The 24,334-nt window shown below is 36.3% G+C and overlaps 1 protein-coding gene across 3 annotated transcripts in view; it reads left to right on the forward strand.

Annotated features, from left to right (window-relative positions):
• SLC30A9 (solute carrier family 30 member 9) overlaps window positions 1–24,334 on the forward strand; it is a 104,956-nt gene that overhangs the window by 69,890 nt on the left and 10,732 nt on the right. For all 3 annotated transcript variants that reach the window (XM_025385143.1, XM_025385141.1, XM_025385142.1), the window contains exons 10-16: window positions 7,007–7,062; window positions 9,814–9,949; window positions 12,120–12,159; window positions 13,351–13,422; window positions 13,885–13,992; window positions 17,308–17,473; window positions 23,928–24,057. In XM_025385143.1, the coding sequence (XP_025240928.1) occupies window positions 7,007–7,062; window positions 9,814–9,949; window positions 12,120–12,159; window positions 13,351–13,422; window positions 13,885–13,992; window positions 17,308–17,473; window positions 23,928–24,057 (708 nt within the window). The remainder of the gene's footprint in view (window positions 1–7,006; window positions 7,063–9,813; window positions 9,950–12,119; window positions 12,160–13,350; window positions 13,423–13,884; window positions 13,993–17,307; window positions 17,474–23,927; window positions 24,058–24,334) is intronic.

The raw sequence follows: 24,334 nt of genomic DNA on the forward strand, positions 1-24,334 counted from the left end.
TGCTGTGAGCTGAGATTGCACCACTGCACTCCAGCCTGGGCGACAAGAGTGACTCGGTCTCAAAAAAAAAAAAAAAAAAGGAATGTTTATAGCAGTTTTACTTATAATGGCTGAAAAAATTGGAATCAACCCAAATGTTTTTCAGCAGTACAGCAGATAAACAAATTGATACAATGGAATATTATCTGGCAATAAAAGAGAAAGAACTACTTTTCTGACTGGCAACATAGATGTATCTCCAGCAAGGAACTTTAATTTTTAATAGTTTAAAATAATTGGAAAAATAGTTGCTTCTGATGTGGGGGAGGAAAGCGGCACAGGGAGCTTTTTGGGAGTGATGGAAAAGTTCTATGTCTTCATAGGAATATATGTTTCAAGGGTATGTGTATTTGTTAACAAACAGGACTGTACATTCTGGGCCGGGTACAGTGGCTCATGCCTCTAATTCCAGCACTTTGGGAGGCCGAGGTAGGCAGATGACTGGAGGTCAGGAGTTCGAGACCAGCCTGGCCAATACGGTGAAATCCCCATCTCTACTAAAAATACAAAAAAATTAGCTGAGCCTGGTGGCACATGCCTGTAATCCCAGCTACTCAGGAGACGGAAACAGGAGAACTACTTGAACACGGGAGGCAGAGGTTGCAGTGAGTCAGGATGGCACCACTGTACTCCAGCCTGGGTGACAGAACTAGACATCTCAAAACAAAAACAAAAAAACTGTACATTCAGGATTTGTGCATTTCATTGTATGTGAAATTTACCTCAAAAAAATTCTCCCTATGTGGAAATGTGATTACATTTGATAATAGTAAGGAATTAGTTTATTTATTTTTATTTTTTATTTTTTTTGAGATGGAGTCTCGCTCTGTCGCCCAGACTAGAGTGCAGTGGCACGATCTCGGCTCACTGCAAGCTCCGCCTCCCAGGTTCATGCCGTTCTCCTGTCTCAGCCTCCCAAGTAGCTGGGACTACAGGCGCTCGCCACCATGTCCAGCTAATTTTTTGTATTCTTCATAGAGATGGGGTTTCACCGTGTTAGCCAGGATGGTCTCGATATGGCCTTGCTCTCCTGACCTCGTGATCCACCCGCCTCAGCCTCCCAAAGTGCTGGGATTACAGGCGTGAGCCCCCACGCCCAGCCAGGAATTAGTATTTAAAAGTCTGATAATAGTCTTGTGGCTGTATTTTCTAAAAAGCCTAGTTTTTAAAGAGATTCATCCACAATATTTAAAGATGAAATGGTATGATGCTTGGAATTTACTTCAGAATATTCATGAGGGAGTAGATATGGATGAAATAAAACGTATTTGCTTACATATTTATAATTGTTAAAGCTTAATGATGGATGATTTGAGTTTTTAAAAATGTTCTATCAGGGCCGGGCACAGTGGCTCATGCCTGTAATTGCAGCACTTTGGGAGGCCGAGGCAGGCAGATCACCTGAGGTCAGGAGTTCAAGACCAGCCTGACCAACATGGCAAAACCCCATCTCTACTAAAAATACAAAAATTAGTTGGGTGTGGTGGCACACGCCTGTAATCCCAGCTACTCAGGAGGCTGAGGCAGGAGAATTGCTTGAACCTGGGAGTTGGAGGTTGCAGTGAGCCGAGATTGTGCCATTGCACTCCAGCCTAGGCAATAGAGTGAGACTCTGTCTCAAAAAAAAAAAAGTTCTATCAGGTTTTAAAAATTATTCTGTCCGTCCGTCCATCCATCCATCCATCCATCCATCCATCCACACGTTAGAAAATTTTCATAAAACAAAGTGCAAAAAGACATTATAATTGTGGTCATATGTTTAAGTACATACAACCTTCTCCTTGAAATCCAGCACAAAAATATTCTCAAAGGAATGTTAAAAAGTATATACAGATATGTATAAAGACAGTCCAAAATATACTCCAGACTCAAATACTTTTCTCCTATACTACTTGAATTTCTTTACAATGAGAATGTATTAGTTTTGGAACCAGAAAAACAAACGAATTTTTGTAGAAGATTGAACAACAAGACAAGAGGTAAATGAAAGTTTGAGACCATATGATATCAAGTGATTTGAAAATTCTTGGACGAAGAGTATGTCTCAATTAGAGTTTTCAAAAAGGCTTTGATGAAAAATATTTCAACTGGACCTTTCTGAATAGATGAAAATTGTATTTCAGAAAGTTGTTTCTTTCCAGATCTATAATATTTTAAAAATTTTAATTCATCATAATATTTTTTATGCCATATTTTTTCCTCACTTCTTGAGAGACTTAAGTACATCCAACTTTTAAATTAGACCTGTGTCTCTAATTATAATGTTATTTATTTATTTATTTATTTAGACAGAGTCTTGCTCTGTCACCCAGGCTGGAGTACAGTGGTGTGATCTCGGCTTACTGCAAGCTCGGCCTCCTGAGTTCACGCCATTCTCCTGCCTCAGCTTCCTGAGTACCTGGGACTACAGGCGCCCGCCACCATGCCCAGCTAATTTTTTTGTATTTGCAGTAGAGACAGGGTTTCACTTACAACTGTTAGCCTTACAATTTCTGTTGCCGTTCATTTTGGAAAGCTTTTCTGTTAAATCATGCACTTCATATCATTTAATATCAACTCAGATGAATTTATTGAGCACCTGAGTTTGCAATGTAGCAAGTGTTTAGAAGAAGGCGTGGTTCTTTCTGTCTTCTGTAAACAGATTATATGCACACGAAACAACTAGAAAGCTCTTCTGAGGTACCATTATGCAGGTGCTGGATAGTATGATACTTAAGGAACACCAGAAAGGTGAAGGGTAATCATGGAGTAGAGAGCATTTACAGTACTTCTTAGCTACTAGATGTTAATGTTCGTTATGCTGCCAACTAAACAAATGCTCTGTAGGTTATATATATGTAACTGATAGAGGTTATGTTGTAAATGTGTAGAAAAAGGTCTGGAAGGATACATATCAAATATAACTGATTCTATCTTACCTCTGAGGGAGAACTGGTTGGGGTGGTCTCATTTTTGTTAGAACTAATAAATATGGTCCATATTCAGTTTATAAAATAGTTGATGGTATCTCACACTTCATTGCACAGCCAACTGAATATTAAGGATTTTTTAAATAATTGAATGTTTATTGAATATTTTTAAAATAATATAAATACATATCTGTGTATACATATATACGCATAATGTGAATTAATGACTGTCACTTTTAATGTACAGGTGTGTATTAGTCCATTTTCACGCTGCTGATAAAAACATATCCAAGACCAGGCAATTTACAAAAAAAGAAGTTTAATTGTGGTTAGGGCAGCCTCACAATCACAGTGGAAGGTGAAAGACAGGTCTCACATGTCAGCAGACAAGAGAAGACAGCTCGTGCAGGGAAACTCCCCTTTTTAAAACCATCGGATCTCATGAGACTTATTCACTGTCACGAGAACAGCACAGGAAAGACTCGCCCCCATGATTCAATTACCTCCCACTAGGTCCCTCCCACAACATATGGGAAGTCAAGAAGAGATTTGGGTGGGGACACAGCTGAACCATATCTTTCCGCCCCAGCCCCTCCTGAATCTCATGTCCTCACATTTCAAAACCACTCATGCCTTCCTAACATTCCCCCAAAGTCTTAACTCATTTCAGCATTAACTCAAAAGTCCATCCAAAGTGTCATCCAAGACAAGGCAAGTCCCTTCTGCCTATGAACCTGTAAAATCAAAAGCAGGTTAGTTACTTCCTGGATACAATGAGGGTACAGGCATTGGGTAAATAATAGCCATTCCAAAAGGGAGACATTGGCCAAAACAAAGGGGCTACAGGCCCCATGCAAGTCCAAAATCCAGAGGGGCAGTCAATTCTTAAAGCTCCAAAATGATCTCCTTTGACTCCATGTCTCACCTCCAAGTCATGCTGATGCAAAAGATGGGCTCCTACAGCCTTGGGCAGCTCCGCCTCTGTAGCTTTGCAGGATGTAGCCGCGTCATGGCTGCTTTCAGGGGCTGGCATTGAGTGTCTGTGGCTTTTCCAGGTGGACTGTGCAAGCTGTCAGTGGATCTATCATTCTGGGGTATGGAGGGCAGTGGCCCTCTGCTCACAGCTCCGCTAGGTGGTGCCCCAATAGGGATTCTGTGTGGGGGCTCTGACCCCACATTTCTCTTAAGCACTGCCCTAGCAGAGGTTGTCCATGAGAGTCCTGCCCTTGCAGCAAACTTCTGCCTGGGCATCTAGGTGTTTCCCATGAATCCTCTGAGATTTCCAAACCTCAATTCTTGACTTCTGTGCACCCACAGGCCCAACACCACGTCGAAGCTGCCATGGCTTGGGGCTTCCACCTTCTGAAGCAATAGCTGGAGCTATACCTTGACCCCTTTTAGTCACAGCTGGAGCAGCTGGGATGCAAGGCACTAAGTTTCCAGACTGCACACAGCAGAGGGACCCTAGGCCCAGCCCACAAAACCACTTTTTCTTCCTAAACCTCCCAGGCCTGTGATTCAAAGGGCTGCCACAAAGGTCTCTGACATGTCCTAGAGACATTTTCCCCCTTTTCTTGGTGATTAATATTCAGCTCCTCATTACTTATGCAAATTTCTGCAGCTGGCTTGAATTTCTCCTTAGAAAATGGGATTTTCTTTTCTATCGAATTGTAAGGCTGCAAATTTTTGAAACTTTTATGCTGTTTCCATTTTAAAAGTAAATGCCTGGGCTGGGCACGGTGGCTCATGCCTGTAATCCCAGCACTTTGGGAGGCTGAGGTGGGTGGATCATGAGGTGAAGAAATCAAGACCATCCTGGCCAACATGGTGAAACCCCATCTCTACTAAAAATACAAAAATTAGGTGGGCATGGTGGCGCTTGCCTATATTCCCAGCTACTTGGGAGTCTGAGGCAGGGTAATCGCTTGAACCTGGGAGGCAGAGGTTGTAGTAAGCCAAGATCATGCCACTGCACTCCAGCCTGGCAACAGTAAGACTTTGCCTCAAAAAAAACAAAACAAAACAAAACAAAAAACAAAAAAACGGAATTCCTTCAATAGCACACAAATCACCTCTTGAATGCTTTGCTGCTTAGAAATTTCTCCCGCTAGACACTCTAAAGCATCTCTCTCAAGTTCAAAGTTCCACAAATCTCTAGGGCAGGGGCAAAATGCTACCAGTCTCTTTGCTTAAAACATAACAAGAGTCACCTTTGCTGCAGTTTCCAACAAGTTCCTCATTTCCATCTGAGACCACCTCAGCCTAGACTTTATTGTCCATATCGCTGTCAGCATTTTGGGCAAAGCCATTCAACAAGTCTCTAGGAAATTCCAAACTTTCTCACGTTTTCCTATCTTTTTCTGAACCCTCCAAACTGTTCCAACTCCTGCCTGTTACCCAGTTCCAAAGTTGCTTCCACATTTTTGGGTATATAGAGCAGCACCCCACTCTGCTGGTACCAATTTACTGTATTATTCTGTTTTCATGTTGCTGATAAAGACATACCCAAGACTGGGCAATTTACAAAAAAAAAAGGTTTAATGGACTTACAATTTCATATGGCTAGGGAAGCCTCACAATCATGGCAGAAGGTGAAATGCACGTACATGTGGTGGCAAAACAAGAGAAGAGAGCTTGTGCAAGGAAACTCCTCTTTTTAAAACCATCAGATCTCATAAGACTATTCACTAGCACAAGAACAGCAAGGGAAAGACCTGCCCCCATGATTCAGTTACCTCCCACCAGGTCCCACAACATGTGGGAATTCAAGACGAGATTTGGGTGGGGACACAGCCAAACCATAACAGGGTGTAAGGGAGTTATATCTTCCTTTCAATTTACTCTCATTCTCTTAGTTTAATTCCCTGAAAAATCATGTATATTTTAGGTGGTTTGCTCCCTTTTCCCATGGAATCCAGTGGTAAAAGCTTATAATATTCTGTGTATTTAGGATAGGGTTTCCAATATTAAGACCTAAAAATATATTTGTATTAATATTTTCAAATTTGTTTAATCTCTATTTTTTATTAGAAAAAATGTATCTATTAAATTTCTTGGAGCCTAAGGGAAACGTCATCTATGAAGAAGTCATTATCTAGAAACTTTACTTATCTGATTATTTGATATGATGCTGAAAAAAGGAAAAGCCTCAGATTAATAAACTAAAATTACATAGGGAATTTACTCAGAGGCTTTGTATTTCCATCAAATTTGAATGGAAAGAACTTAATAGGGACAAGCATAATGCTATTGAGAAGTTCCAGTGGATAACTCTTTAACAAAGGACAAAACTTTAAAAATCACCTAAGTGGAAATGAGAAAGAAGGAAGAAATGATGAAGGCAAGTGAGACAGAGGAGAGCAAGTAAGAAAGGAAGGAAATAAAAGAATGTGATATATAATTCCTGTGCATGGTTTTGCAGCTTTAATAGAAATGTATGTTCCCATATACAATATGTATAGTTTAAAGTTTTTATCTTTCACTTGTACAGCTATGCAAGTTATTCTTCCTGTAAAAAGTCAAATATTACAGACTACCTTAATTTTTGCCTCTCTTCAGAGATATAAACATAGTTACATGCTTATTCTTTTTAACCTTTTCTGTGCTTTACATTATATGTAGTTTATAAAAACTACAAAGCATAAATTCTGTACTGTATATACTGTTCCTAACTAGCTTTTTTCTCTTCTTCCACTTAATTGTATGTCTAGGAGCTTTATCCGTGTCAGTATAGAAAGCTCTACTCTAACCCTATTTTTTTAACCTACTGTAGAAGTAATATATGGTTTATCATTTATTTTGTCATTCCCAATTGATGGATTTTTTTTAGGTTGCTTTCATGTTTCTCATCTTTATAAACAATGGTGTTTTGAACCCCTTTGAGTTCATCTTTATTTTTCTAAGGTAAGTACTAGAAACCAGAATTGCTGGGCCATTGGACATGCATATGTTGAGTGTTTCTTTGTCACTGTCAGCCTGCACCCCTCCACATTGGCTTTACCATATTATACTCTCCATCTTGCTAATGATTATTCACCTTTTTTTCTTCTTCTTCGTAGGGTTTACTAGCATTGGGCATCCGTAAGTCTGTTCAAACACCAGATCCTTCTCATCCGTAAGGACATTGCCTTATTTTGTTTTTGTTTGTTTTGGCAATAAGTCATTGAAATAACTAAATTTCCGAAATCTCCTGCCATTTATGTACCTGCAATTTGTTAAAGAGTTGGTCCTTTCTTCCACTGTAGTATCTAAAATTCAGAACTTACCACTGTGTCAAAGTAAATTCAAGGTATAATTTCAAAATGGAGTTTAAGTTATTTTTATGCTTTGTAGCACAGCATGGAGATCTTGTTTTCTCCATATTTGATAATAATAAAGCACATATTTTGATCTTAGAGTTCTGTTTTATTTTGGTCCAAGGAAACATATATTCTAGATTTAGACTCATAGGCTGCCCAATCTAAAATTTTGATGGTAACTTCTATTACATACACACTTATTTTAATCTTCCTGTTGTGATTTGGAAATAGTATTTTGTTAATATATCAGAATTATTTATTTGTAAAGTGCGTATACTTTTTAGAATGTATTATTTTGAATCATAGCCATTATTTGATACAGAGATTTTTTTCTATTGCTTCTGTTAACATAACCATCTAAACACTTTTGAATTCCACAAGCATCATTTTAAGACTAGCTTCAGTAATATAATTTGATAAATCTTAAGGCCAAAAATGCACTTTTATTTCTGTAAAGGAGTCTGCCTCTGTTCTTTAGAAATGCCTTTCTTTTCTTGAAAGCAATACTACTGTTTTCCTATAAATAATATATTTGAATGTTTTGTAACTGTCAATAAGCTAGTATAGAGAATAGCTCTCTAGTGTGTTAATTACACATCATTACAGTATTTTACTATCTTAAAATTTTTTTTCTTGGCAAGTTTTATATACAAAAGATTTAAAAACAGAAGTTACAAATTTTACATTTTTGGTTATAAAGATTTCTTCTCTAGGTATTTTTATAGTCTACTTTAGTGCTACCCAACAGAATTTTCTGCAATGATGAAAATATTTTGTATCTGTCCAGTATGGTAGTAGCTGACTACATGTAACTATTGAGCACGTGAAATGTGGCCAGTACCACTGAAGAACTAAATTTTAAACTATATTTAGTTTTAATTTATTTAAATTTAAATTGCCACACGTGGCTTGTGACTCATCATATTGGACAGTTTAGATCTACATAATTAAAATTTTCAATAAAAAGTTAATAATTCCTTGAAATCACCTAAAGTGTAAGTAATACCATTTATTTTAGATCTTAATTTACTTTAATATATTCTATATTACTTTGGGAGGAAACTTTAGAAGAAAGTAAATTTTTCTGAGTGAGCTGATTGTCACATTGTCACATCTATAAACTGGGAATTACCCACGGCAGGATTACATCTTTGCGAAAAGGAATTCCAAGAGCAGTTTGATTAAGAATTCTCGTTTAAAGCTGGGTGCAGTGGCTCACGCCTGTAATCCCAGCACTTTGGGAGGCTGAGGCAAGTGGATTACCTAAGGTCGGGAGTTCGAGACCAGCCTGACCAACATAGAGAATACCCCATCTCTATTAAAAATACGAAAAATTAGCTGGGCATGGTGGCACATGCCTGTAATTCCAGCTACTCAGAAGGCTGAGGCAGGAGAATTGCTTGAACCCAGGAGACGGAGGTTGCAGTGAGCCAAGATCGCACCATTGCACTCCAGCCTGTGCAACAAGAGTAAAACTCTGTTTCCAAAAAAAAAAAAAAAAAGGTGGGCGCAGTGGCCCACGCTTGTAATCCCAGCACTTTGGGAGGCCGAGGCGGGCAGATCACTTGAGGTTGGGAGTTCGAGACCAGCCTGACCAACATGGAGAAGCCCCGTCTCTACTAAAAATACAAAATTAGCTGGGCGTGGTGGCGCATACCTATAATCCCAGCTACTTGGGAGACTGAGGTGGGAGAATCGCGGAGGTTGCAGTGAGCCAAGATCACGCCATTGCACTCCCGCCTGGGCAACAAGAGTGAAACTCCATCTCAAAAAAAAAAAAAAAGAATTCTTGTTTAAATTTGTATTTCTCAGAAGAGTCCCACTCAGTGTGGGTTTGGGACTAAATTTTCCAGGAAATATTTTTATTAACGAGTGATTCTTTTCCTCCTCTAGTATGTTATTAATATATTTTTGAACACCTTTAATACTAAGTATTGTGTCAGAACTTACAATAATACAAAATAATATACATATTGATAAAGCATGCTTGAAAAATAATTGAGATTTTAACACCATGAAAACACCCAGAAAGCTGAAGATCTTAGTTCTAGTAATAGTTGAAAGTTGCTGTGTGCTAACCCGTTCAGAACCAGCAATAAATTATGTGTTGTAAACTTCTGTATCCAGCATCAAGTTATAGGTAATATAAATCATAGACTGGCTGCACAAAAAGATGGAAATATTCAATTAGAAGCTGCATTACAGGGAAATTTAAATGTTACCCTGTTCATTAAACATCTGAATGCATTTTTTAAAAGATTAATTTTACCAGGATCTGTGGTACACAATAGTAAAGTAGCTCTCTAAATCAAAATAGGCTATTTGGAAAAGAGATCAGAAAAAGGCTGAATTAGATGGTATTCACTTTGTTTTTATGTATTTTCAAAGATCTTACAGGTTTTTTCCACTTTCCGTATTGCTTTTCAAGTTTGGCACTTAACATCTCACTTAAATATAAAATGATAACATCTTGATATTCTTAGTCTTTTTCATTGACCTATTAAGGTCAATATTTTAAAAGAAACCATTTGTATTTCTTGTGAACTATTTTCTTTTCTATTTTTCAGGTATGGATTTTCAAATATGCGCTATATTTCTTCGCTAATTAGTGGTGTTGGTATTTTCATGATGGGTGCGGGACTATCTTGGTACCATGGAGTCATGGGATTGCTTCATCCTCAACCAATAGAATCCCTTCTATGGGTAATCCTCTTTTTTTCTCCTCAGTTTGATGTGTTTATGACTTAGTGATTGTGTACAGTAGAAGGCCTTTGTCATATTGGTGTTAAAGAAGGGGAATGACATATACCTTCTTGACTGTGTAATATAGGGTTACGTATCTGTAGTTTATTTTTTAGAACGTGACTGGACATAACCTCTAAATCCATAAGATTCGATGATGTTGAACAAGATCTCTGTAGGTACCGATTATCAAGCCCTGCTCCTTGGTTAAAATCTTGGGCAGTTCCATTAATTTCTGCAGTTACTGTTGAAGAACAAGAAAACCTCTGTTCACTTTTGGTTCCAAGAATAATCTCATTTCAGTAATTAAAATATCCAGACCCATGTAATAGTCATAAGTTGGAACTATATTTAAAGTTAAAGTTTCCGTTTTCCCTCATCCTGGGCTTCCTTCAGGTAGGAAGCCTGCACTAGGGGAATGGGAGGATAGCAGGGTGATCACCCGTGTGATCCCCTCTAGGGCTTCTGCTCCTCTGTCCTATTCCCTAGGCAGTATTGAAGGTTGGGATAGGGGATAAAAACATACTACTTTACTGACTACAATGTTATTTTGCATTGGTTTCCTCTGGCCTTTGTAGATGTTTAAAGCTGTCTTTTTTTTTTTTTTGGGGGGCACTTCTTGGAGATTACCCTGCTTGGCTGCTCTGGCTATGGCTGCCCAAATTGGTCACATAGCATACCCTCTCAGCTTCTGCATCTCATGGTGTGGTTCCAGACAGTGCTGAAGTGGTCTTGCATTTGGAAAGAATGCCCTTTGAGCAGCAGATCTCCTTATGAAAGACTCCTAGGGACCTGTGTGTTAAAACAGACATGTTTAACACACTTTCTATGGGAGTGCAGGTTTTTTCTCAAGCCCAGTGATCTACTCTGCTGGTACAGCCAGTATCAGTTAGTAGGCTTGCATATGGATGTATCACTCAGGTATGCATCAGACAGTTTGCTGTGATATCCGATATCCAGGTACACACATCAACAGCTTTCACCAAAGAAATCTTCATTGTTGGCCTCCTCAATTTCAGCTTTTCTTATGTGGTCTAGAGGATGCGGACTAGAAAGTAGTCTAGTGGGTAGAGGCCCCAGGTTTGGGCTACCTTCTGTTCAAGGCCTGAATAGATGGTGTAACACCTCCTTTTGGATTGCGGGGATACTTGTACCTATTTTCTTCTCTATTTTGGGTTATAGTCAGAACTAGACAGAATCACTCTGTCTAGTTTTTTAATATATTGTTATATCATGCAAATCTACTTAATAACAAGCCCATTAAACTAGACTTATTTGTTATTCTCTAGTTTTCTATAGTTTTAATTGACTAGTTTCTTACCATAATACATTTCATATAATTAAAAGAAACAAATGTATTTCCTCCATCCTGAAAAGATTTGGCCACTTTATGGGTACTTCTTTGTCCTAGCATTCTTCTAATTTGTTCAGCATCACTTTATAGAGGCAAAGCAGTCTCTGGAGTTAGAGATTAGGTAATTAGTTAAATTTTCACTTGTGTATAAGTTTTAAAACTTTTAAAAGCTCTTGTGCCTTTCAGTAACTAAATGGATTTCCAGTAGACTATGGCCCTTTTTAAAATAGTGTTGGACTAGGTGCAAAGTTTTCAGATCTCTATTTTAGGAAAGCCTAGGGTTCTAAACATTGTTGAAAAATCTGTAGATGTTTGGTTTGAATTTCATTAAAATAAAAAAATATGTGTTGCTAGGTTAACTTTTTTTTTTTTTTTTTTTTTAAAACACCCCAGACTAAAGCTTTTCTTACCATCTTTAATTGAAGAGTGTCCTGGGATTGCAGGGAATGTGGTGTTACCAAAAAAACAAAAATTGGTTACTGTTTGTAACTATTTACCTTTCTGAATCAGGATTTTCTTGGTGTTAGGCATCCAAGCAAAATCTAGAAGTTACTTGAGTTTGGGTGTGGATCTTACTGTATCTGGTGTCTAGAACCTCTGATATCAAATATTTGAGTTCATATCTCATTGTCCTCCTCATTTGAGTTGTTTCCCATTAGTAACCTTATTGTCTGGCTTAGATTTGAATTCATGTTTTTGTTTATTACGGACTTTATATATGAACAGTTGTGATTGGAAGTACTTAATTTATGCTTTGTTTTAATATTTCTTTTCTAGGCATATTGTATTTTAGCAGGATCATTAGTATCTGAAGGAGGTATGTACTGTCACAAAGTATGTCTCTATTCTTAATATAGTGATATGTATTCAGCTGTTCATATTATAGTTTGCTAAGTTCTGTTGATTAAAGAAAAGTAAGTGTGGGAATAGTCATCTAAGCTTTCTCTACTTTTAGGGAGTAAAGTCTTTGTATGATGTACTGTGGTTGTTTCTGTAATGGATAGCTGTGGGGGTGTGTGTAAGTGCGCCCTGCCAGGGGATGGCATCCTGGCCAGGGCTCGTTTCTTCTTGTGTCCTGAGCTGCTAGGATAGGCTCAAGTAGGTGACAGTCAGATAGATGCAGGACAATAACTGATGTGGCATGAAAGTGCTTAGCAAGCCCACCATATTTGTGGTTATTTTTAAACTATGTGGTGGTAAGAGGTGTTCCTTACAATTTTCACTTTGTAAACGTTATTCCTTGATTGAACCCAATACCACTGCTATTGCCGTTACTTGCTGATTCACTAAAAATTGGATAAATAATTATTTTATTTATTTTAAAGGGAAAGTATGTTTCGTTTTTGAGTATCATAATACTCAAAACATTTGAAAGCGAGTATAAAAAGCATAACTAAGCTGAACTTTAAAAGTTAGCACTTAATAGTGTTCATCAGAAGAAGCCAGGCTCTTGTGATACAAATATTTCAACGTTTTTGAAATATACCTCTATAGCAGTATGATGACAGAGAACTGCTAATATCAGTATAAAACTGCCTGATTCACTGCTGTGCTCATGTTTACTTCTGAAACATTGTAACTTTCTGTGTATGATGTTCCCTTCATCTATTTTTAAAATTAAGATTATTTTTTATTGACAGATCCTAACTGTATATGTTTATGGGGCCTCTCATCTTTGAAAGTCTGTAAAATGGTTATAACACCACCTGTCTCAAAAGATTGGGAGGCTCAAAAATGATTGTGGTTAGTGTGGTGCTGCCAAATAGCAGCTCTTCAATAAACTAAAGCTGTTGTTATTAGTAATTGTATTTAATTATTATGGTTTAGAATTATGGGGTTCATTATATTATAATGATTAATTGATAACAACTAATTAACATAGAACTTTTCCTTATTGCCATCCCTAGTTTTAAAATGTTGTGCTTATTTGTTTATCTTTTGAGATGCCATCTTTAAAGTTTGGAGGCATGAAGTTTCTGTCTTGCTGATATGAATGCTTTTCTTTTAGCAACACTTCTTGTTGCTGTAAATGAACTTCGTAGGAATGCTCGGGCCAAAGGAATGACATTTTACAAGTATGGTATGTATTTTAGAAAGCAGGTGTTTGTTTCACCTCCCTTATTTGCTTAAAATTACTTAGTACTGTTATTGCTTTGTTCCTAATAGATATGTACAAAATATATCTAAATATCATCCCTATGTGGCTCCTACATATCTTTCAGCCCTTATTAAAAAGAAAAGTAGTATAGAAATTTGAACATGGATACTTTATATTTGGATTTGACTTAAGTGAACTAAGGTATTTCTTTATATGGTTATATAACTTAAGAAAGTAATTTAACTTTATATATCAGTTATTGTTGACATTTAAGCCAAGAAATTATGTTTGCATTGAACAAGGTTTTTAAACTCATAATCTCTCATACACTTTTATCTTAATTTATATCTTGATTTTAAATGGATACTTATTAAAATGTTACCTGGTAGTATCAAGTTAAAATTTTAGAAATTTATTTTTCTTGTCTCTTCCCCAATGACTAAGTAATGGAAAGTCGTGATCCTAGTACAAATGTGATATTATTGGAGGATACTGCTGCAGTCTTGGGAGTTATAATAGCAGCCACTTGCATGGGCCTTACTTCTATAACAGGTAAACATTTCTTAAATTACGGGTGATTTGTCCTACCTAAATAATTCTCTAATATGTGGGAATTTTCTCTTATATCATTGAATAATATTAAACCAATAAATTGTTAAATATTAATTCCATACTAATCATTGACTTGTATAAGATTTGGTCAGCAGAAGTATTCAGGTTTATTTGAATTAAAAATGTCTCTAAATTAGAAATAAGGCTATTTGTAGAGGATTTCTGTAATGCTGTAAGTCTTTCTAGCTGTGACTTTAAAAATTGTGCAATCACTGTGAACTTTTTATTTACCTATAAAAGTGTGGATAATATTTGCCTTGGTAACCTCATAGGTTTATTAAGAAAAGATAAGTTTTAATAAACTCTAAAGTTCCAAACAAATATACATAGATCCTAAAATAACATTGTTTTGTTCAACTTGATTTTGTTATAACGTTGTTGCGAAAAATAACAATTCCTAACTGGGGCCACCATCTCTGTGGAGTTTGCTCATTCTCCCTTTACCTGCGTGGTAAAGGCACTCTGACTACCTCCCACATCACGATGCTGCGCATGGTCAGTGAATTGGGGTGTCTAAATAGTCCCATTCTGAGTGAGTGTGGGGGTGTGTTTAAGTGTGGCCTGCCATGGGATGGCATCCTGGCCAGGTCTGGTTCCTTCTTGTGTCCTGAGCTGCTAGGATAGGCTCAAGTGGGTGATAATCAGACAGATACAGGACAATAACTGATGTATGAAAGCGCTCAGCAAGCCCACATGTTTGTGGTTGTTTATTTTTGAATTATGTGGTGGTAATAGGTGTTCCTTACAATTTTCACTTTGCAAACTTTATTCTTTGATTTAACCCACCACCACCACTATTGCCGATACTCACTGATTCACCAAAAATTGAGTAAATACTTATTTTACATAGTTTTCATTAATTTTTAAAAATGTACGTATAGCCCACATTTATTTTGGTGTTCAATATTAGACATGTTTTGGGTCTTAGAAGTTGAGTGATGTTTTTGTGACCAGAAATATGCCATAGGAACTTAACTCTTTTTTTTTTTTTTTTTTTTTGAGACGGAATTTTGCTCTTGTTGCCCAGGCTGGAGTGCAATGGCGCAATCTCGGCTCACTGTAACCTCCACCTCCCAGGTTGAAGCGATTCTCCTGCCTCAGCCTCCTGAGTAGCTAGGATTACAGGCATGCGCCACCACACCCAGCTAGTTTTGTATTTTTAGTAGAGACGGGTTTTCTCCATATTGGTCAGGCTGATCTGAAACTCCTGACCTCGGGTGATCCTCCCACCTTGGCCTTCCAAAGTGTTGGGATTATAGGCGTGACCCCACCAGACCTTAACTGTTGTTTATATTGGTTAGTTTATGGTAAAATTGGTTTTGTTATATGTTGTTCCCTATAAAGTCGCAGTTCTAAGAAACTATTGACAACATAAATGAAGACTTACCATATATTGTGGCTCTTGTTCATTTGTCTTTTTCCACCCTTAATGCCAATAATAACTACTGTTGCCTTCCTATTTCTTTAAGTTGGTTCTATCCTCATTTTGGTAGCTAATTAAGTGTTTTGAGGGCCAATACAATACAGGTAAATGAAAAGACAGAAATTCTATTTTATTTTTATTTTCTAAAACGAACCATTTAGCATGAAAAGACTCAATTTATGAAGTTGGAATTCTCTTGGAAAGGAACGTCTTCCATTCTTCTCTATTTGTCCTTACATATTTAAAATAATTTTAAGTGACAAGCTTCCACAATTCTGCAGGGTTTCTTCAAATAGTCTGAAATATGAATACTTCTTTCTCATTCTGAGTGTGCATTTTAAGACCAAACCAGCATTCTCTGATGTTTATTGTGATCCAAAATATTTGTAAAAGTGTTGATTGTTTTTCTGGTTGACCATTTAGTTTTAGACTGTTTTTGAACATAAATTACTAGCGAAATTTTAGGCTTGAGGAAAGTGTGACTTGATGCAGAAGTCAACTTTGAATAATTTATTTTCTTTTACATAATAACAGAAACCAATCAGATCAAACTTACAAAACTATGTAATGTATTTTACATGAATTAAATTTTTCTTAATTAGCTAATTTATTCAAATTAAATTAACATGCCAAGAAATAAAAGTTTTCTTTAAAAAGGTATTTTCTTTTCAGCTAATATTCCTGTGATTTCTGTAAGAGTACATGAATGTATATATTTAAATAAAAATAACTTTACATTTGGATTTCTAAAGAGCAGTATTTGATTTTGAGCTCTATAATTACAAAACTTCTAATGGATAATGTTTTACAAGTGGATCATTTTTAACACTTAGTATAGATAAACGAGTTTGCTTTTTAGTGTTATAGCTTAGCAAAATATATGTTTTGTCAAGCATTAAAAGAGTTAAATATATTGATGACATTTCATCTTTGGAATAAAAAGACTTGTCATAAAAGCCATGTGTAAAATTTATTATAAAGATTTAAAATGTATTTATTTATAAAGATTTAAAATGTGTCTATTATATAAATATTACTTTTATATTCATAGATGATAAATCAGCCTTTCTCATTGGTTCTGGGAGAGAAGCCCTGACAACCTAAGGCAAATATTAGAATCAGAATCACCTACAGGGCTTGGGGAAACACAGAATGCTGAAACCCACATCCAGAATTTTTTATTCAGAGGCCTGAAATGAGGTCTGAGAATCTGCTTTTCTACCAAGTTTTCAAGTGATGCTGCTGGTCCAGGAACCACACTTTGAGAAGTACCACATTGAGGCACCTACGGCATATAATGAATTAAGTTCTCTCCTTTGTATCTAGAATGATACTAGCTATATATCATCCTTGGTTGGATGAGAAGAGAGTCACCCATATTATTTTCTGTAGGACTTAATTCTCTTACAGAACATTAGTAGGAAGACGACACAGAAAATGGTTTCTTTCAGCTTTTGATTTTACTGTTATTTTGTCTGTGGTGTAGGAAAAGTGCTACTGATATATCTAAAAGAAATGGACTCTTCATTATGTCATTTTTTTGTATTGGTGTCTGTGTGCTCAGAAACTTCACATATGTAATGACAGGTACAGGTAGATCTTAATTATGTCACATAATGCTCTTATGGAAGCAAGTTGTAGCATCCTCATTTTGTAGTATATTAAAATATATTAAAACTATTAGGAGTCATTAAAGGAAGTAATTAAAGAAATTAGGAATAAATTTCAAGTGCCTTGATTTCTAGTTCTGGTTCTTTGCTCTCTATAAAGTTCACTGAAATAATATAAAATGTTAATTTACTGATTTTTTTTTTTTTTTGTGCTTTATTTAGGCAATCCACTGTATGACAGCCTAGGTTCTTTGGGTGTGGGCACCTTATTAGGTGTGGTCTCAGCATTCCTCATCTACACTAACACAGAAGCACTCTTAGGGCGGTCCATCCAGCCAGAACAAGTACAACGGCTCACTGAACTCCTGGAGAATGACCCATCAGTAAGGTCAGCCTTATTCCAGTAATCCTGTTAAGGCTTACAAAAACATATTTAAAAACAGAAATGCTTCATTTGTAAATACTTCCAGAGGAAGTTTTGGATTCCTGGTCTTCAGAACTCTTTAGTCTGTAACTTTTCAGAATTATAATCCTGGAAGGAAAAGGGAATACACTTAGGAAACTCCTTGTAAGTTTCCTTTTAAATTTTCTATACTTCTAATTTTTAGAATAAGGAACAGTAAGTTGATATTATGAGAATAGAAGTTTGCAAAGTAGTTGTCTTCTTTTTTTATTTATTTTTTTATTATTATACTTTTAAGTTCTAGGGTACATGTGCACATCGTGCAGGTTTGTTACATATGTATACATGTTCCATGTTGGTGTGCTGCACCCATTAACTCGTCATTTACATTAGGTATATCCCCCAATGCCATCCCTCTCGCCCGACCCCACGACAGGCCCCAGTGTGTCATGTTCCCCTTCCTGTGTCCAAGTGTTCTCATTGTTCAATTCCCACTTATGAGTGAGAACATGCGGTGTTTGGTTTTCTGTCCTCAGATAGTTTGCTGAGAATGATGGTTTCCAGCTTCATCCACGTCCCTACAGAGGACACGAACTCATCCTTTTTTATGGCTGCATAGTATTCCACGGTATATATGCGCCACATTTTCTTAATCCAGTCTATCATTGATGGACATGTGGGTTGGTTCCAAGTCTTTGCTATTGTGAATAGTGCCACAGTAAACATATGTGTGCATGTGTCTTTATAGCAGCATGACTTATAATCCTTTGGGTATATACCCCATAATGGGATGGCTGGGTCAAATGGTATTTCTAGTTTTAGATCCTTCAGGAATCGCCACACTGTCTTCCACAATGGTTGAACTAGTTTGCAGTCCCACCAACAGTGTAAAAGTGTTCCTATTTCTCCACATCCTCTCCAGCACCTGTTGTTTCCTGACTTTTTAATGATTGCCATTCTAACTGGTGTGAGATGGTATCTCATTGTGGTTTTGATTTGCATTTCTCTGATGGCAAGTGATGATGAGCATTTTTTCATGTGTCTGTTGGCTGCATAAATGTCTTCTTTTGAGAATAGTCTGTTCATATCCTTTGCCCACTTTTTGATGGAGTTGTTTGTTTTTTTTCTTGTAAATTTGTTTGAGTTTTTTGTAGATTCTGGATATTAGCCCTTTGTCAGATGAGTAGATTGCAAAAATTTTCTCCCATTCTGTAGGTTGCCTGTTCACTCTGATGGTAGTTTCTTTTTGCTGTGCAGAAGCTGTTTAGTTTAATTAGATCCCATTTGTCAATTTTGGCTTTTGTTGCCGTTGCTTTTGGTGTTTTAGACATGAAGTCCTTGCCCATGCCTATGTCCTGAATGTATTGCTTAGGTTTTCTAGGGTTTTTATGGTATTAGGTCTAACATTTAAGTCTTTAATCCATCTTGAATTAATTTTTGTATAAGGTGTAAGGAAGGGATCTAGTTTTAGCTTTCTACATATGGCTTGCCAGTTTTCCCGGCACCATTTATTAAATAGGGAATCCTTTCCCCATTTCTTGTTTTTGTCAGGTTTTTCAAAGATCAGATGTTTGTAGATGTGTGGTATTATTTCTGAGGTCTCTGTTCTGTTCCATTGGTCTATATCTCTGTTTTGGTACCAGTACCATGTTGTTTTGATTACTGTAGCCTTGTAGTATAGTTTCAAGTCAGATAGCGTGATGCCTCCAGCTTTGTTCTTTTGGCTTAGGATTGTCTTGGCAATGTGGGCTCTTTTTTGGTTCCATATGAACTTTAGTTTTTTCCAATTCTGTGAAGAAAGTCATTGGTAGCTTGATGGGATGGCATTGAATCTCTGAAGTAGTTGTCTTCTTAATGTGGAAATACTTAATATGGAACCTGTAGAGTTGTGTTATATTTGCATTGCAATTACAAATTTAAAAAGATTTTTGTTCATTGAAAAATGATTACCAAATTAAATATAATTTATATTTATTTTGAAAATAGACTTTGTTTTAACTTATTTTTAAATATTTTTCTCATAATCTTTATCTTTTAAATTTTTAAAACTAAAGATTGGAGACTTAGGAGATAATCAGAAGAAGAGATACAGAATTCTAATAGTGCTTTTCAGTGAAATTCCAGCAGCATTGCGGTTTTATAATGAAATGAAAGAACAAACCTTTAAAAACCCAATTTTCTACTAACTTGTTATATATTTTTTCAAACTTTAAAATAAGATTTTTTTGTGTATTATACTTGAAATCTTTAAATCTTTTAAAAATGACATGCGTATCTGAATTAGTAAAACATATTAATGATTACTAGATTTATATTCTATGCCCTATATGTTTAATCTAGAAAAGTAACTATCTCTTTGGAACAAGATTAGAAATTGAGAGATGGGCACAGTGGCACACGCCTATAGTTCCAGTTACTTGGGAGGCTGAGGCAGGAGGATCACTTGAGGCCAAGAGTTGGAGGCTAGTGTGCAATGATCATGTCTGTGAATAGCCACTTACCGCACTATAGCCTGGGCAGCATAGCAAAACCCTGTCTCTTAAAAAAAAAAAAAAAAAAAAAAAAAAGATTAGAAGTTGAGCATTCTGAAAATCAGTATTAGATTTAGTAACATAATGTGAGATAATCCAAATTAATATCCTTTCCTTGTGATGTTTTTGTCTCGTTTTGGTATTAAGATAATACTGGCTTCAGAGAATGAGTTGGGAATTGTTCTCTCCTATCTTTTTTGGAAGAGTTTGTGAATAATTGATGTCAGCTTCTTTAAATGGTAGAATTCAACTATCTGGATGTGAGCTTTGCTGTGTGGGTAGTTTTTTGATTCGTAATTCTGTCTCTTGTTATGGATCTGTTCAGATTGTCTATTTCTTCTTGACTTCGTTTAAGTAGCTTGTATTCTAGGAATTTGTCTTTTGCTTCTAATTTACCTAATTTGTTGGTATACAGCCATTTATAATATTCCTTTGTAATCCATTTTATTTCTTTAGTGTTGGTACAGATGTCTCATCTTTCATTTCTGTAATTTGAATCTTCTCTTTTCTTTGTCAGTTTAGCTAAAGGTTTGTTCATTTTCTTGATCTTTCTAAAGAACCAGCTTTTGGTTTAATTGACTTTCTCTGTTGTTTTTCTATTTTCTTTTTCATGAATTTCTGCTTTAATCTTTATTATTTTTTTCATCTGCTTGCTTTTGCTTTAGTTTGCTCTTTTTCCAGTTTCTTAAGGTTAAGCTTTTAATTTGATGTTTCTTCTTTTTTAAAATAGACAATTAGAGCTACAAATTTTCCTTTAAGTGTTGCTTTCTCTGCATTCCATACATTTCTGTATATTGTGCCATTTTCATTCATTTAATAGTATTTTCTATTTTTTTTATTCTTTTCAGTTATTTAGGAAAATATGTTACTTAATTTTTACATAGTTGTGAGTTGCACAGATTTCTTTCCATTATTGGTTTATTATTTTGTTCTATTGTGGTCAAAGAACATATTTTGTATTATTTCTGTCCTTTTAAATTTACTGAGGTTTGTTTTATGGCCTTACATATAGTCTTGGATAATATTCATATGCACTTGAGAAGAATATATATTCTGCTGTTGTTGTATAGAGTGTTCTGTAGATGGTTGTTAGGTTTAATTGGTTTATAGTGACTTCAATTTCCCTAATTGTCTTCTTGCTCTATTGTTCTATCCTTTTTTTTTTTGATGGAGTTTTGTTCTTGTTGCCCAGGCTGGAGTGCAGTGGCACAATCTTGACTCACTGCAACCTCTGCCTCCCAGGTTCAAGTGATTCTCCTGCCTCACCCTCCCAAGTAGCTGGAATTACAGGTGCTTGCCACCATGCCCAGCTAATTTTTGTATTTTTAGTAGAGACGAGGTTTCACCACTGGCCATGTTGGCCAGGCTGGTCTCAAACTCCTGACCTCAGGTGATCCACCCGCCTCGGCCTCCCAAAGTGCTAGGTGTGAGCACTGCGCCCGGCCTCTATCCATTATTGAAAGTATTGAAGCCTCTAGTTATTGTTGTTGTATTATCTGTTTCTCCCTTCATTTCTTCTCGGTTTTGGCATCATATATTTTGGTGTTCTGTTGTTGGTACATACATGTTTATAATTTTGCATATATTGTTTAGTAAGTAGTGTCTAAAAAAGAGCTATAAACTGAAAGACTAGCAAATTCGAAATTTTCTGGAAGAGTGAAAATCTGTGGATTCAATTATTGGAAAAAATACATTAGTAATCCAGAAAATTCATACAATTTTTTAAACAGTGTATTAGTTACCTACTGTTGTGTGACAGATTGGCCCAAAACTTAGGGTTTAAACAACATACTGTCATCTTACAGTTTCTGTGAGTCAGGAGTCAGGGCACAGCTTATCTGGGTCTTCGACTTCAGGGTTTCTCATAGACTGTAATCAAGGTGTTGACTGGAATTACAGCCATCTCCTGGGGAAGGGGCTGCTTCTAACCTTACTCACATGATTGTTGGCAAGATTTACCTCCTTGCCAAATGGGCCTCTTCAGCATGGCAGCTTGCTTAATCAAAGAGTGTAAGCTGATAAAGCAATAGAGAGTGAGTGTGAACAAGACAGAAGTCACAGATGAGTCACCTGATCTTAGAAATGACATCTTTGCCATATTTGGTAGGTATAGCCCACATTCAGGGAGAGGGGATCACAGAAGGGCTTGTGTGTAGATGCAAGGATTAATCATTGGGAACCCTCCAAACAGTTATCTGTCTGTAGTTAGTTATATGTAAGAACATAAGGAAAAAGCATATCTAAATATATTTATTAGTTGCTATTTACATACCAGCCAAATAATGAAATGTATTAATACTCTGTGAAAACTAAAGTAAAAATGATTTTTTAAAATGAATAAATATGTTCTGTGAGTTATCACGAGAGGAAATAAAAAAAAGAATAAATGATATAGCCTCTTGCGGCCAATCTGAACAAGTTTTGTTTTAACTTGAGCACGTGTAACTTTATAAATATTAAAACATTAATTCTTATTTCACCCTTGATGGTTGATTAAAATATAGCTTCTTTATATGGATAAAAAATTTTGGACTTAGTGTTTAGTAACTTGCTCAGGATCGCTCAGAAATTAGGGTCTAATGTTTTAAGAATACTTGGAGTCTTACTTAGGCTTGCTTTTCTAGTAGATCTCTATGTCCTCAGAACTCAGAGTGTTTTGGTATTTCTTATATAGCTGTACAGAAGAGATCTTACAGTGATCACTGTAGAAAGAAGAGAATTTCTCAACAGTTTCTAGGGAAGATTGACTTCTGAGGGTTAGAGCAGGAGGAATGAAAAGTAGCTATGCTTGAGTATCTGCTTTCCTGTCTGGGAGGCAGAAGGGTATGATGCAAAGACTACTTACTGGGCTTGGATATCTGAGGAGCTGGGCTGGGGAGTCCTAGTCTGCTGTTTACTAGCTGAATTACCTTGAGCAAGTCACTTATGCCCCTCTGGGATGGTTTTATCATCTGTAAAATAAAGATGTCACCCTATCATCCACTTATGAAAGCCATTGATTAAATGTCTGCCTTATAGTTCGTACTATATTAAACATTTTATATATGTATTAGCTCATTATTCCTCACATCAGTCCCATGTGGCAGTTACTATTAACCTCATTCTAATAGAGAACTTCACAGCGTTGTATGAAGACTTTTAAAGAAGCTAGTGAACATACAATTGGTTAATGTACTCTAAAACACCATTATAAATTAAAACAAATTTTTATATGGCATTTAGGAAATTGTTAAGTGGATATATGGGGGCAAAAGCTTATGAGATAACATGGTATTTTAGAGAAGTGATTTAGAGTTAATGAATATATATATAATAATTATTATTTTTATTATTATTTTTTTTGAGACAGAGTCTCACTCTGTTGCCCAGGCTGGAGTGCAGTGGCACAATCTGGGCTCACTGCAACCTCTGCCTCCCGGGTTCAAGCGATTCTCCTGCCTCAGCCTCTCTAGTAGCTGGGATTACAGGCATGCACCCCCACGCCTGGCTAATTTTTGTAGTTTTAGTAGAGACAGAGTTTGTTGGCCAGGCTGGTCTCAAACTCCTGACCTCAGGTGATCCTCCTGCCTTGGTCTCCCAAAGTGGTGGGATTACAGGCATGAGCCACTGCGCCCAGCAGAGTTAATGAATTTTTAATACACAAGCTTTATAACTCATATGTGTAAATTACCATAAAATAATATTCGTTAAGTTTGCACCTTTGTGTGATATCATGCCAAAAAAAAGTTAAATGGACAGGCCTTAGAAAATGATAGGTGGTACTTAATGGTGAATGCTCTGAAGCCATCTTAGTCCATTCTCATAACTAGTGGGGAAAAAACCAATAATTCAAGCCTTTGTGCTATTAAAGTATATATATATGTGTATGTATGTATAAATAAATTTGTATGCATTGTTATTGATTGCAGGGCAATTCATGATGTTAAAGCCACAGATCTGGGATTAGGTAAAGTAAGATTTAAGGCAGAAGTAGATTTTGATGGGCGAGTTGTTACAAGATCATATTTGGAAAAACAAGATTTTGACCAAATGTTACAAGTAAGTTTATTTATCATTTTCTTACATAACTGAGAGTTAGAAAAATACTTTTAAGGTAAACAAAATGAAATTTTTTTATAGATCTTAAAGACACTTTAGCTCTCAACTTCTTAGGTTCCAAAATTTAACAGAGACCTTTATATTTACTATGGAGGGGTGCAGAGGAGACAGCAGCAGAACAAACTTACTATTAAGTGCTTGCTATGTGCATTTAATCTTTTTAAATCTAATTTACCCTCAACTACCCTGTTATTTCAACAATGAAATAACATTTTTA

The sequence above is a fragment of the Theropithecus gelada genome, chromosome 5 (genome assembly GCF_003255815.1).
Source record: "Theropithecus gelada isolate Dixy chromosome 5, Tgel_1.0, whole genome shotgun sequence".
Classification (NCBI taxonomy): domain Eukaryota; kingdom Metazoa; phylum Chordata; class Mammalia; order Primates; family Cercopithecidae; genus Theropithecus; species Theropithecus gelada.